We start from the raw sequence: 16232 nt of genomic DNA on the forward strand, positions 1-16232 counted from the left end.
GTTCAGGCGATGCTGCCAGTGTGACGTATAATCTAGTGGACGGGACGCTCCTTCAACAACAACAGCTAGTCAGACACCTCGGTAGCTTTCTAGCAAACATAGCTACAACATTCACGCTCTTTACACTGGTTTGGTGTATATTAGTCGCTGTGTATTAAACACACTTCTGTCGTATGTACTTGTTGGACCATTTAATTATATATTTACGTTGTTTGTCAGCTAGCTGGTTTGCTAAGTTAGCTTAGAACTAGGCTAGTCGCTAATGCTAACTAGCTAACATCTCCGACCATGAGTTCACTAAGCTACTCTCCTCCTGCTAAAGAAGCGGAGGTCTGCTGGACGGAGGAAGAAACTCTAGTGAAAGAGGAGGAGGAAGAGGAGGCTGTTACATTGGAGGAAGAAGAGGAGGTTGGAGATCTGTTTAACACCAGTAAGTACCGTCTCTGCAGTCGTTGAACCAATATGCAGTAAAGGGGTTCTACACTTTAATGTTGTTCTGTAGGAATGGCTGAAGCTACACTGTAACGTGTAGAACATCAAGAGTGGACCATCAACAAAACGTTAACAATTGATCAAATGCATCCAATGACAATGCCTGAAATACTGTAGTCCTCAATATCTCCTATTAGATTAGCCCAAGATGTTCTCTTAAAGGGGCAATCAGCAGTTGTTACATCCATTTAGGGACTTATACATTAATGATATGTACCCATCTGTTTCCTGAATAAATCACTTAGAAATGCCTCATGAGCTTAGTTCAACTGTTGTACTCCATCAGAACCCAAAATATAAGCATTTTTTTACTCCAATGTTTGTCAGTAAATATAAACAAACACTGTATATCCTCAAAACATGGTTAAAACTATAATGTTGATATCATGGATGGTTACATTTCTCCAGCCCCATCCCTCAGCTTTTTACTGAAACGGGCAGGGAGTACGCTTTGTTATTGTTTCTACTGCCGATTGCTGCCCCCGTTACTCCTCAAGGTCCAAGGACTGTATGTTATTTTCAGAGGTAGACTGGCTCTGGCAGCATTCCATCTAAATGTGAATCGATTCTCAATTGCGACACATTCAAGGAAAATAGACATGTTTCTCGACTCATACCCTGACTTTAAAAAGGGATTTGGTGAGAATTAGTTTAGGAACTGCGTGTCACAGCATGACAATGTGAACGCGATTGGTCGACAGTCTCTTGGATGGGAGTTATATACGCCCTGACATTTTCTGGAATAGTTTTTATTTGAAAACGTTTTTGTTTACTTGCCTGCCTATTGAATTTGGAATGCACTGTACTGTTCATCTCTGAAACTCACTGAGATAATTCCTTTGATACAGCAGTAGCAATACACGGATATAACATCTACAGGGTCGTACAGTAGGTCTATGTTGTTATTAGGTGAAGTTATGGGTCCTACAGTAGGTCTATGTTGTTATTAGGTGAAGTTATGGGTCCTACAGTAGGTCTATGTTGTTATTAGGTGAAGTTATGGGTCCTACAGTAGGTCTATGTTGTTATTAGGTTAAGTTATGGGTCCTACAGTAGGTCTATGTTATTGTTAGGTGAAGTTATGGGTCCTACAGTAGGTCTATGTTATTGTTAGGTGAAGTTATGGGTCCTACAGTAGGTCTATGTTATTGTTAGGTGAGGTTATGGGTCCTACAGTAGGTCTATATTGTTATTAGGTGAAGTTATGGGTCCTACAGTAGGTCTATGTTGTTATTAGGTGAAGTTATGGGTCCTACAGTAGGTCTATGTTATTGTTAGGTGAAGTTATGGGTCCTACAGTAGGTCTATGTTATTGTTAGGTGAAGTTATGGGTCCTACAGTAGGTCTATGTTGTTGTTAGGTGAAGTTATGGGTCCTACAGTAGGTCTATGTTATTGTTAGGTGAAGTTATGGGTCCTACAGTAGGTCTATGTTATTGTTAGGTGAAGTTATGGGTCCTACAGTAGGTCTATGTTGTTAGGTGAAGTTATGGGTCCTACAGTAGGTCTATGTTATTGTTAGGTGAAGTTATGGGTCCTACAGTAGGACTATGTTGTTGTTAGGTGAAGTTATGGGTCCTACAGTAGGTCTATGTTATTGTTAGGTGAAGTTATGGGTCCTACAGTAGGTCTATGTTATTGTTAGGTGAAGTTATGCGTCCTACAGTAGGTCTATGTTATTGTTAGGTGAAGTTATGGGTCCTACAGTAGGTCTATGTTGTTGTTAGGTGAAGTTATGGGTCCTACAGTATCCTGCTCACCAGTATCTCTACTTGCACATCGTCATCTGCTCATCTATCACTCCAGTGTTAATCTGCTAAATTGTAATTACTTCGCTACTATGGCCTATTTATTGCCTTACCTCCTTACTCCATTTGCACACACTGTATATAGATTTTTCTATTGTGTTATTGACTGTACTTTTGTTTATCCCACGTGTAACTGTTGTTTTTTTGTCGCACTGCTTTGCTTTATCTTGGCCAGGTCACAGTTGTAAATGAGAACTTGTTCTTGACTGGCCACCTGGGTAAATAAAGGTGAAAATAATATATATATTTTTTTTACTTTATTGACAACACCCAAATGGATACTGTCATTAACACAGTTCTTCAATAATTACACATAACTCATAATACTGTAGCAAACATTATATTAACCTGTTGGGGATAGGGGGCAGTATTTGCACGGCCGGATAAAAAACGTACCCGATTTAATCTGATTATTACTCCTGCCCAGAAACTAGAATATGCATATAATTATAAGCTTTGGATAGAAAACACTCCAAAGTTTCTAAAACTGTTTGAATGGTGTCTGTGAGTATAACAGAACTCATTTGGCAGGCCAAAACCTGAGAAGATTCCAAACAGGAAACGCTCTCTCTGACCATTTCATGGCCTTCTTGATCATCTCTAACCAAAACAGGGGATCTCTGGCATGACGTGACATTTTCTAACACTCCCATAGGCTCTCAGAAGGCGCCAGAAATTTGAATGGTTGCTTTGGAGCCCCAGGCTGAAACACATTAGCGCCTTTTGTAAGTGGTCTATCAAAGGACAATGAGAATGGAGGGGCGTGCACGGGCCGACTCCATGTTTACTTTCTCTCTCTTTGAACGTATACAGGGTTTCCCGGTCGAAATATTATCGCTTTTTTACGAGAAAAATAGCATAAAAATTGATTTTAAACAGCGGTTGACATGCTTCGAAGTACGGTAATGGAATATTTAGAATTTTTTTGTCACGTAATGCGCCGTGCGCGTGACCCTTATTTACCATTCGGATAGTGTCTTGAACGCACGAACAAAATGCCGCTATTTGGATATAACTATGGATTATTTTGAACCAAACCAACATTTGTTATTGAAGTAGAAGTCCTGGGAGTGCATTCTGACGAAGTCAGCAAAGGTAATCAAACTTTTCTAATAGTAAATCGGAGTTTGGTGAGTACCACACTTGCCGGGTGTCTAAATAGCTAGCCTGTGATGGCCGGGCTATGTACTCAGAATATTGCAAAATGTGCTTTCACCGAAAAGCTATTTTAAAATCGGACATAGCGAGTGCATAAAGGAGTTCTGTATCTATAATTCTTAAAATAATTGTTATGTTTTTTGTGAATGTTTATCGTGAGTAATTTAGTAAATTCACCGGAAGTTTGCGGGGGGTATGCTAGTTCTGAACGTCACATGCAAATGTAAAAGCTGGTTTTTGATATAAATATGAACTTGATTGAACAAAACATGCATGTATTGTATAACATAATGTCCTAGGATTGTCATCTGATGAAGATCATCAAAGTTTAGTGCTGCATTTAGCAGGTTTTGGTTTTTGTGACATTATATGCTAGCTTGAAAAATGGGTGTCTGATTATTTCTGGCTGGGTACTCTGCTGACATAATCTAATGTTTTGTTTTCGTTGTAAAGCCTTTTTGAAATCGGACAGTGTGGTTAGATAAAGGAGAGTCTTGTCTTTAAAATGGTTTAAAATAGTCATATGTTTGAGAAATTGAAGTAATAGCATTTCTAAGGTATTTAAATATCGCGCCACGGGATTCAACTGGCTGAGCGTCCCACCTAGCCCATAGAGGTTAAACAGGACATTCAAACGAGCCTTACAATTATAATCCAAAGTAGTGTGAAATGCACTCATTACCAACCTGGAAATGGAGGTTACTCCCCTGAGTTTTCCCCCATTCACATTCAGAATACATTGTGAGAAACTAAAATCTTTGCTCACCATTTTTGCTCCAGGCAGATATACTACATCCATAACTATCGGTTTCCTCATTAGCAGGGAGGAGTTTCTGCAATCAAATTGCACTCGTGCCACAATTTTAGCAAACACAGAAAGGGGCCTATATTGGAGACCAAAAGTCGTCTGGCACACTGCTTAGAGTTTCAACAACATGAATAACTTATTTCTAGCCTACAATCATCGATGTTACTACTAATGTGAAAACAAGACAAAATATGACTATTCTTGCTCATTTTAAGGCAAATGTCAAATAATTTTAACATTTATTACAGACGTCAATTGTTGTCCAACATCATGGCTCCGCTGTTGGCATCACCTTTTACAGTGGATTACCGCTGTTGTGGACCTTTAATCATCTGTCTGACTTTGTTGTTCACACAGGAGAGATATGGGACTATCGTGGATCCTCTGGGGAGCCTCAACAACCTCATGATGCTGAAGAGGCAGAGAAGAGTCTCTCCACATCAGAACACCTCAAGAAACACCTACAGAGATCCACAGGGAAGAGAACTCACTGCTGCTCTGACTGTGGGAAGAGATTTACTTCCTCATCAGGCATTAAAATTCATCAGAGAACACACACAGGAGAGAAACCTTACAGCTGTGATCAATGTGGGAAGAGTTTTACTTCATCTGGCTCTCTGAATCTACACCAGAGAACACACACAGGAGAGAAACCTTATAGCTGTGATCAATGTGGGAAGAGTTTTGGTCAATCTTGCCATCTGACTCAACACCAGAGAATACACACAGGAGAGAAACCTTATAGCTGTGATCAATGTGGGAAGAGTTTTGGCCAATCTTGCCATCTGACTCAACACCAGAGAATACACACAGGAGAGAAACCTTATAGCTGTGATCAATGTGGGAAGAGTTTTGGTCAATCTAGAGAGCTGACAGTGCACCAGAGAATACACACAGGAGAGAAACCTTATAGCTGTGGTCAATGTGGGAAGAGTTTTGGTCATTCTGGACAGCTGACAGTGCACCAGAGAACACACACAGGAGAGAAATCTTACAGCTGTGATCAATGTGGGATGAGTTATACTACATCTGGCTCTCTGAATCTACACCAGAGAACACACACAGGAGAGAAATCTTATATCTGTGATCAATGTGGGAAGAGTTTTGGTCGATCTTGCCATCTGACTCAACACCAGAGAATACACACAGGAGAGAAACCTTCCAGCTGTGATCAGTGTGGGAATAGTTTTACTACATCTGGCTCTCTGACTTTACACCGGAGAATACACACAGGAGAGAAACCTTATAGCTGTAATCAATGTGGGAAGAGTTTTACTACATCTAGCCAGCTGACTTTACACCAGAGAATACACACAGGAGAGAAACCTTATAGCTGTGGTCAATGTGGGAAGAGTTTTGGTCAATCTAGCCAGCTGACATTACACCAGACAACACACACAGGAGAGAAACCTTATAGTTGTGGTAAATGTGGGAAGAGTTTTTGTCAATCTGGCAATCTGACAGTGCACCAGAGAACACACACAGGGGAGTAATTTTATAGCTGTGATCAATGTGGGAAGAGTTTTGGTCAATCTAGCCAGCTGACATTACACCAGAGAACACACTGTATTGTATATATACAATAAATGTATTGGAGATGAGTTTTGTTTGGGCTCGTTCCAAGGGGACGAGAGTTCTAGAAGCTCGTGAGTTTTAGGATTCTATAGAAAGAGAAAGGATAAAAAAGTATGATTGTATATTATTATTTAGAAATACGTGTAGCCAGTAGACACCATGTTTATATTGTAGAAGGTGAAGCTTTGTAGATGATTACGTGAAATGGAAGTTGTAGAGATCTGAATGATCGGCTATGAAAAGCCAACTGACATTTACTCCTGAGGTGCTGACCTGTTGCACCCTCGACAACCACTGTGATTATTATTATTTGACCCTGCTGGTCATCTATGAACATTTGAACATCTTGGCCATGTTGTGTTCTAATCTCCACCCGGCACAGCCAGAAGAGGACTGGCCACCCCTCATAGCCTGGTTTCTTCCTTGGTTTTGGCCTTTCTAGGGAGTTTTTCCTAGCCACCGTGCTTCTACGCCTGCATTGCTTGCTGTTTGGGGTTTTAGGCTGGGTTTCTGTACAGCACTTTGAGATATCAGCTGATGTAAGAAGGGCTTTATAAATACATTTGATTGATTGATTGTACAACTGAATACATTCAACTGAAATGTGTCTTGGGTGCACTGATTGGTGTCACCTCGTTAGTCAGTATGTGTTACACCTGTGCTGGCTTGTCCATCTCGTTAGTGGGAAGGTGTTTCACCTGAGCTGGTCCAGGTTCTATTTAAGAGTGTCTGGCCCAGTGCTCCAGTTGTCTTGATACATGTGGAGAGTCAACACCTTTAGTTGCTCCACCTTTTTGGTTTGCTTCCTGTCTTTAAGTTTGGTGTGGGTATTTCTTTTGTTTTCCTCTTCTTGGGCAGATTTAGTGGGTCTCATGGTGGGTGTCTTTTATGTCCCAGTTGTTGTTACTAGTCAACTTCCAGTGGACACCCCCATAGTGTCTTTCAGAGCCCCTCCTAAAAAACAAGTTATATTTTGGGTTGGATATTGCATCATATTGTTGATATTTTAATCAATGGCATTTCCTTACAATGCTCATTAGTCTTTCAGTTGTTATTATTGTTTTTTATCCTCATATTTGTGTACTAAATATTTCAGTTTAATTTTCATAGTTTTTTCCTGTGAAGCCATTGTGTTGCATCCATGTCTGACATGTGCTGTATAAATAAAACTATTGAATGAACCCAATGACTGACCAAGCAACAGACTCTTGGTCCGAAAAACGGTATCAATCCAACTTTTCCAGCCTGCTGAAGGCGTGGTGGAGTGGTAAACACCACCCCTGGCTCTACCAGGGGCTTGAGGTGGTCTCCCACAGCTCTGCTTATGTCATGTTCTGTGGCCTTGCTGTTCCATTTCTGACTGCCCCTTGTCATGACGTTGGCCTCTTTGAGTACAGGGAGGACAGTTGACCCCCTCCCCCCTTACACCATCCCCCAACCTACCTTACCCCACCCAGGCCCTGTGTGAAAGGGTTGTAAAAACTCTGAGGAGAATGTCTTGCCACATAGAGAGACACAGGAAATTCTTCCAACTCACAGAATTGGGGAGCCAAGCGACATTTGTGTTCTGGAGAAGGTATGGAAGATTGGTGAAGAATCCAGCTACGAACTGGTCCGCTTGGTACAATTTTGTGATACTCAGAAGAGACAACATAGCCATATTACCATAAAACTGTTTATATAATAGCCTCAGCGATGAGACTTGCATCCACATGGTTGTATAAAATGTATTAATAAGGATAAAGTTTTTGTAATACATTGAGATGCTATGTACTGATGTTAATGTGATAGAATTGTATTCCTGTACCAAGCTTAACTCAGTCATCGGCACGCCCCCAGGGACCCATACAGGACCAGGCGTCATGTGACAAGCTGTTCTATGTCACTATAAAACCCACCCTGATTTACTTTTCTCCAGACCAGGCCTCCACTCCATTGTGAGTTGGCCAATAGGTTTGACCATCCAAGTACTCTACTGAAAGTGAACTATACCACGTGGTTAACTTTTAGACTATCGAGACCAACAGAATAAGAACAAGTCTTTGATATTAATTAATAGTCTGCAGCTAGAAATTATATCATTGAACGCGAAGACCGACGAAACATCTATTCTATGACGACATTAATGAATGTCGCTTTGAAAGATCCATTCTAACCGAGAGAGAGAGAGAGAGACAAAACTCTCCAACAGAACGACTCTTCAACAAGGATCCCGACGACACACTGAGCGTAAATATATATTGATTGCAGTTGTTCCCGAATGAGTGAGCGTTCATGTACAAAGGATTAGCATGTCAATTGTTAATATTAATGAACTCTTGTGTGTCTCCTCAGCTGACCGTTTATGACCCTTTGTTCAACAGGCCGCCAGGCCTGTTTAGACCACTAAAGCACATTACTCTACCAATTCTTTGTGATGATAATTACTGTTTGTATACTTTCTGTGAATTACTTAGTTTAGTAAATAAATGATTTTAAGACAATTGATGTATGGATGATTTTAGTAAAGACTGGGTTCGTGCAGATACAACAATTTACGACGTTTGGAATGAGACTGGACGCGAGGTAAAATACACCATTTAAACCAGAAGATAATCGGCCTATACTATAATATATAATGTTATAATATAGGAAAGTTATATTAGGAAAATTATAACTTTGTAATCTGAATATTTTCCTTGGTGCCCCGATCTCCTAGTTAATTACAATTAAACGATTAATCAGTTTAATCGCGTGATAATAATTACAGGGAGTTAATTGATAAACATGTCTTCAGTTTAATCGTACCCCAAAGACACGACACCCTGCAACACAAAAACACATTTAGTCATATTATACAAAACACTCAAGTAATGGATATGGAGCATCTATGGCCTCAGTTACACCTGGCACCTAAATGTGACTTCTGTCATCCGATCACTCCAAGCTGCTTTAGGTTCAGATCTACCAGGATGGGCCTTTGACACAGTCAGGCCACTGATTATGCATCAGCAATGTAAAGAGGTGGGGTGAATGAGGGGCAAAGTAAATTTGACACAAATTACCTTCATAATAAATCAAATGTTGTTGGTCACATACAGGTGTTCAGCAGATGTTATTGCAGGTGTAGTGAAATGCTTGTCCTTCTAGTTCCCACAGTGCAGTAATATCTAACAATTAATATCTAACAATTTCACAACAAATACCTAATACACACAAATCTAAGTAAAGGAATGGAATTAGGAATATATAAATATATGGATAAACAATGTTAGAGCAGCATAGACTGAGATACAGTTTATACATATGAGATGAGAAATGATATGCAAACATTATTAAAGGGCCAATGATTTCATGATGCCTGTTTACCAGTCTGACGGCCTGGAGATAGAAGCTGTTTATCAGTCTGACGGTCTGGAGATAGAAGCTGTTTAACAGTCTGACGGCCTGGAGATAGAAGCTGTTTAACAGTCTGACGGCCTGGAGATAGAAGCTGTTTAACAGTCTGACGGTCTGGAGATAGAAGCTGTTTAACAGTCTGATGGCCTGGAGATAGAAGCTGTTTAACAGTCTGATGGCCTGGAGATAGAAGCTGTTTAACAGTCTGATGGCCTGGAGATAGAAGCTGTTTAACAGTCTGATGGCCTGGAGATAGAAGCTGTTTAACAGTCTGATGGCCTGGAGATAGAAGCTGTTTAACAGTCTGATGGCCTGGAGATAGAAGCTGTTTACCAGTCTGATGGCCTGGAGATAGAAGCTGTTTAACAGTCTGATGGCCTGGAGATAGAAGCTGTTTAACAGTCTGATGGCCTGGAGATAGAAGCTGTTTAACAGTCTGATGGCCTGGAGATAGAAGCTGTTTACCAGTCTGATGGCCTGGAGATAGAAGCTGTTTAACAGTCTGATGGCCTTGAGATAGAAGCTGTTTAACAGTCTGATGGTCTGGAGATAGAAGCTGTTTATCAGTCTGATGGCCTGGAGATAGAAGCTGTTTTTCAGTCTGATGGCCTGGAGATAGAAGCTGTTTAACAGTCTGATGGCCTGGAGATAGAAGCTGTTTAACAGTCTGATGGTCTGGAGATAGAAGCTGTTTATCAGTCTGATGGCCTGGAGATAGAAGCTGTTTTTCAGTCTGATGGCCTGGAGATAGAAGCTGTTTAACAGTCTGATGGCCTGGAGATAGAAGCTGTTTAACAGTCTGATGGTCTGGAGATAGAAGCTGTTTTTCAGTCTGATGGCCTGGAGATAGAAGCTGTTTAACAGTCTGATGGCCTGGAGATAGAAGCTGTTTATCAGTCTGATGGCCTGGAGATAGAAGCTGTTTATCAGTCTGATGGCCTGGAGATAGAAGCTGTTTATCAGTCTGATGGTCTGGAGATAGAAGCTGTTTATCAGTCTGATGGTCTGGAGAGAGAAGCTGTTTATCAGTCTGATGGCCTGGAGAGAGAAGCTGTTTAACAGTCTGATGGCCTGGAGATAGAAGCTGTTTATCAGTCTGATGGCCTGGAGATAGAAGCTGTTTATCAGTCTGATGGCCTGGAGATAGAAGCTGTTTTTCAGTCTTTCAGTTCCAGCTTTGATGCACCTGTACTGACCTCACCTTCTGGATGATAGCAGGCTGAACAGGCAGTGGCTCGGGTAATAACAAAGAAGAAATGTGTGTGCCTGAGGGGAAATTAACTTTCATACAGCCAAAAGGGGTGAGAAATTACACCCATATCAGTGGACAATTTGCACTAATGTAAATAAATATAGATGATGGAACATATTCCCTTTAGCTGACGTGATGAACCGCTAAGGGGACATAAATATTTACCATCTAAACCATGTGTGACCTCTCACCTCTCTGGCTGTAGAAGTGTTCTTCCTAACCAGTCCCTCAACAGCTCTCTGACTGAGCTCCACCCTCACTGGGTCTTCAGAGGAGAGGAAGGCTGAGTAGGGATGGAAGGATGAATGGATCAGTCAGTCAATAAAGTGTAGAGCTGCTGTCTATGCTGTCTGACAAAATCACAATTTTAGTAGTTCATTAAAGTAAATAAGGCTTTATGACTGCTGAATACCAACGATCAATCATTTAGATCATGTATTTTCAGGTAGAGATACATCCTTGGGACGTCCTAGCCCGTTGAAGTTGACATTTAAAATGGTTAAGGTAGGGGTTAAGGTTAGGGTTTAGGGTAGGGATGTCCCAAGGATCCCAGATAGAATAATGCACAATGGTCAATGCTGTCTCTTTTACATAGCAGGTGATGAGTTCTGAACTTGAAAATATTAAATATCCTTATTATGTGAAATTGTATGAAACAATAATGTATGTTGATGCTAATATGATGTACAATATTCCATCATGTTTCTATCTGATAACAATAGTAATATATTTAATATGACAAATACAATTTTTTAATAGTATCACTAATTCATTTTAATTAACTTAATCATTATGATTCAACATCAGTTCACCGTCTCACCTCATACTGTATTGGAGCAGCAGCAGCTGACTGCCCAGTTCAACATCAGTTCACCGTCTCACCTCATACTGTATTGGAGCAGCAGCAGCTGACTGCCCGGTTCAACATCAGTTCACCGTCTCACCTCATACTGTATTGGAGCAGCAGCAGCTGACTGCCCAGTTCAACATCAGTTCACCGTCTCACCTCATACTGTATTGGAGCAGCAGCGGCTGACTGCCCAGTTCACCGTCTCACCTCATACTGTATTGGAGCAGCAGCAGCTGACTGCCCAGTTCAACATCAGTTCACCGTCTCACCTCATAATGTATTGGAGCAGCAGCAGCTGACTTGATCGTTGATGCTAATCATCATGTTTGAATCTGAGAGTAAATAGAGCCGACTACAACTCTAAAAATGAAGGGTTCAACTGGAGTTGTTCTCAGATCCCCTAAGAACCGTAGGGTTCTTGGTCAATGAAAAACAGCCCCAAAAGGTTCTTCAAAGAACTTGTTAGAAGGTGGGTTCATCGAGGAACCTCCGTTGTTGCTGGACTTCTTCCGGGAACTTCGCAATTACAACTGAAAACGATGGTGACAAGTTTGGATGCGACAACAGTTAAAAAGGTTAAGTTGGGTTGATGTTTGGCTCTGAATATTTATCGAAATAATTTATATAATAATATAACATATTAATAATGAATTACGAAGACAATGATGGTTTTCTGTGAATATCTTCCATAACGTTACGATAGTTAATGAACGTAAATATTAGAAAGCCGGGTTTGACCGTCGGCGTTGTATGAGCTACAGTACAGTACCGTTAGCTAGCTAGCTAACGTTATGTCCTAACTAGGCACAACTAGGTTTGGATTATTTCCTCAACTATATTCTTTCCCATATATTCTATATCGTTTCCATAAAGCCAACATGGCTTTACACTCATTAACGTAAGTTTCCAATCAAGAGCAGTTCTCACTTTTGTGATAATGAACTAGCTAACGTTAGCTTTGTTAACTAACTAACTAACTAACTAACTAACTTAGGACGGTGACCTGTCCAGACGAGATGTTACAACGAACTGAATCGTCAATGGAGGTCTTCCTCTTTATATAGCCTGCTACAGCATGCAATACTATTAACTCACAAAGGGGCATAACGTTATATGGACAATACTATCCCATTTTGGAAATGTTACATGTGCAATACTATCCCATTTTGAAACGTTACATGAACAATACTATCCCATTTTGGAAACGTTACATGTACAATACTATCCCATTTTGGAAACGTTACATGTACAATACTATCCCATTTTGGAAACATTACATGGACAATACTATCCCATTTTGGAAACGTTACATGGACAATACTATCCCATTTTGGAAACGTTACATGGACAATACTATCCCATTTTGGAAACGTTACATGGACAATACTATCCCATTTTGGAAACGTTACATGTACAATACTGTCCCATTTTGGAAACGTTACATGGACAATACTATCCCATTTTGGAAACGTTACATGTACAATACTATCCCATTTTGGAAACGTTACATGTCCGCCCCCTTGTGGAGGGAGATGGTAGCTGTAGATGGGATTCAAATGCATAATGGTATTAATACAGTGTCTAGACTACCTCTTTTGTATAAATGCCCTTCAGAATCCAAACACAGTATTGCCACGCAGCAAAATGTTGAGTATAATCTTTCAAGTCAGCCTGTCACACAATGCTATTCTCAAACATAACTAATATTAATAATCAATTAATATTTTAACCTACAGGAATATTTTCATTTTTCACATTTCTATGTCAAGGTTAGTTCCTAGGATTTTGCAACTCATACATTTATATCTTTCAATACTTCTAAAATGGGGTACAGGTGTAAAATAATTACAGGTTTAAAACAATTACAGGTTTAAAATAATTCCAGGTGCACCTTACTAGCTTATACTATATCATAAACTGTCTTAAATAGTAAACAAAGATTCTAGTTTTCATCCAGTTCACACAGATAGCTGACTCAGCCCTGTTTACACCTCCAAGGTGCCCCCCACTTAGGAATACACACTCAGAGGCTTTTCTAAAAACTCCACTTTACGTGCTCACCACCAACAGAAAACAACTTCCATCCACTACAATGCTTCACCTTCACCAATATAAACATGGTGTCCACTGGCTGTCAACAATTAAAAACAATTTAAAAAATAATAATTACCACGAGCTTCTAGAACTCTCGTCCCCTTGGAATGAACCCAAACAAAACTCATATCCAATACGGAAAACTAACTTCTTAATAATTTGTAGGAAACAGCTAGCTACATTTTGATTCAAGTGGGTCACCAACATGGTAAGTGTAACACAACTCTTTTTTTGTTAGTCACTTTTTGTTAAATCTCATAAATAGTAACTCTTTCAATTCAGAGCCTGGATTTCCCCCCTGAGGCTAATATCCATATCATGTTGAAATCAATAGAACAGGGGACAAACGTTTAGGGTTCTACATTGTGACATCATTAAAATACTCCTTCTACAATGTTAAAACATTTGACATTATTTCATTGATTGAGGTATTTTATCAGATTATCTCTGGTCACACTGATCACAGCTGAGGTTTCTCCTGTATGTGTTATATGGTGTGAAGTCCGCTTGTTAGACATAGTAAAACTCTTCCCACATTGAGCACAGCTATAAGATTTCTCTCCTGTGTGTGTTTTCTCTGGTGTGACATCAGGCTGGTTGACTGAGTAAAACTCTTCCCACATTGATTACAGCTAAAAGGCTTCTCTCCTGTGTGTGTTCTCTGGTGTTTAGTCAGACAGCTTTTCTCATTAAAGCTCTTCCCACATTGAGCACAGCTATAAGGTTTCTCTCCCGTGTGTGTTCTCCGGTGTTTAGTCAGACAGCTAGATGTAACATAACTCTTCCCACATTCATCACATCTATAAGATTTCTCTCCTGTGTGTGTTCTCTGGTGTTTAGTCAGACTGCTAGATTTAACATAACTCTTCCCACATTCATCACATCTATAAGGTTTCTCTCCTGTGTGTGTTCTCTGGTGTTTAGTCAGACTGCTAGATTTAACATAACTCTTCCCACATTCATCACATCTATAAGGTTTCTCTCCTGTGTGTGTTCTCTGGTGTTTAGTCAGACTGTTAGATGTAACAAAACTCTTCCCACATTCATCACAGCTATAAGGTTTCTCTCCTGTGTGTGTTCTCTGGTGTGATATCAGGCCAGTTGACCTAGTAAAACTCTTCCCACATTGAGCACAGTTATAAGGTTTCTCTCCTGTGTGAGTTCTCTGGTGTGATATCAGGCTGGTTGATTGAGTAAAACTCTTCCCACATTGAGTACAGCTAAAAGGTTTCTCTCCTGTGTGGATTCTCTGATGAATTTTAATGCCTGTTGATGAGGTGAATCTCTTCCCACAGTCAGAGCAGCAGTGAGTTCTCTTCCCTGTGGATGTCTGCAGGTGTTTCTTGAGGTGTTCTAATGTGGAGAGACTCTTCTCTGCCTCTTCAGCATCAAGAGGTTGTTGAGGCTCCCCAGAGGATCCACGATAGTCACGTCTCTCTCCTGCATGAACAACAAAGTCAGACAGATGATTAAAGGCCCACAAAATGAGCAAGAATAGTCATATTTTGTATTGTTTTCACATTAGTAGTAACATCGATGATTGAGGGCGATGCACACACAATCTGATTGTAGAAACTCCTCCCTGCTAATGAGGAAACCGCTAGTTATGGATGTAGTATATCTGGTAATGAGGAAACCACTAGTTATGGATGTAGTATATCTGGTAATGAGGAAACCACTAGTTATGGATGTAGTATATCTGGTAATGAGGAAACCACTAGTTATGGATGTAGTATATCTAGTAATGAGGAAACCACTAGTTATGGATGTAGTATATCTGGTAATGAGGAAACCACTAGTTATGGATGTAGTATATCTGGTAATGAGGAAACCAGTAGTTATGGATGTAGTATATCTGGTAAATAACCACTAGTTATGGATGTAGTATATCTGGTCATGAGGAAACCACTAGTTATGGATGTAGTATATCTGGTAATGAGGAAACCACTAGTTATGGATGTAGTATATCTGGTAATGAGGAAACCAGTAGTTATGGATGTAGTATATCTGGTAAATAACCACTAGTTATGGATGTAGTATATCTGGTCATGAGGAAACCACTAGTTATGGATGTAGTATATCTGGTAATGAGGAAACCACTAGTTATGGATGTAGTATATCTGGTAATGAGGAAACCACTAGTTATGGATGTAGTATATCTGCTAATGAGGAAACCACTAGTTATGGATGTACTATATCTGCTAATGAGGAAACCACTAGTTATGGATGTAGTATATCTGCCTGGAGCAAAAATGGTGAGCTAAGATTTTAGTTTTTCACGTTGTATTCTGAATATTACAGCGCAAGATCAGGAGTGCTACTCAAGGAAACTCACATTAAGCTCTGTGTCTATTCACTAATTCACCACCGTGGGGGAAAACTCAGGGGAGTTCTCATAGGCTGACAGCAAAAATAGCCTCCATTTACAGGTTGAGTACATTTCACATTACTTTTGGATTATAATTGTAAGGCTCGTTTGAATCTCCTGCTTAATATGTTTGTGTTATTGTCGCAAATCAACTGATTTATAGTTAAACACTTCAACCAGTTAAATGCTCTTTGGCTAGCTTTTCCATCAGCCTGACAATGAGGGTTTGTACACTAAGTGTTTAACAAATTAGCCCATAACATCACCACCAATAACATAGTAGAGGCCCATAACATCACCAACAATAACATAGTAGAGACCCATAACATCACCACCAATAACATAGTAGAGGTCCACCCATAACATCACCACCAATAACATAGTAGAGGTCCACCCATAACATCACCACCAATAACATAGTAGAGGTCCACCCATAACATCACCACCAAT

The 16232-nt window shown here is 40.1% G+C and overlaps 2 protein-coding genes across 2 annotated transcripts in view; one reads left to right on the forward strand and one right to left on the reverse strand.

The window, feature by feature from the left end:
- The first annotated feature begins 1091 nt into the window (after positions 1–1091).
- LOC145875671 (uncharacterized) lies at positions 1092–6728 on the forward strand. Its single transcript, XM_082971509.1, has 2 exons — positions 1092–1131; positions 4623–6728. The coding sequence occupies exons 1-2, from the start codon at positions 1092–1094 to the stop codon at positions 5756–5758; spliced, it is 1176 nt and encodes a 391-aa protein (XP_082827635.1). The 3' UTR covers positions 5759–6728.
- Positions 6729–13712: 6984 nt separating this feature from the next.
- LOC145875672 (uncharacterized) overlaps positions 13713–16232 on the reverse strand; it is a gene marked incomplete at its 5' end in the record, with an annotated part of 34177 nt that continues 31657 nt past the window's right edge. The window contains one exon of the mRNA XM_082971510.1: positions 13713–14427. Within this exon, the coding sequence (XP_082827636.1) occupies positions 13902–14427 (526 nt within the window). The remainder of the gene's footprint in view (positions 14428–16232) is intronic.

The sequence above is a fragment of the Salmo salar genome, unplaced genomic scaffold, assembly GCF_965601325.2.
Source record: "Salmo salar unplaced genomic scaffold, fSalSal1 ptg000306l, whole genome shotgun sequence".
NCBI lineage: Eukaryota > Metazoa > Chordata > Actinopteri > Salmoniformes > Salmonidae > Salmo > Salmo salar.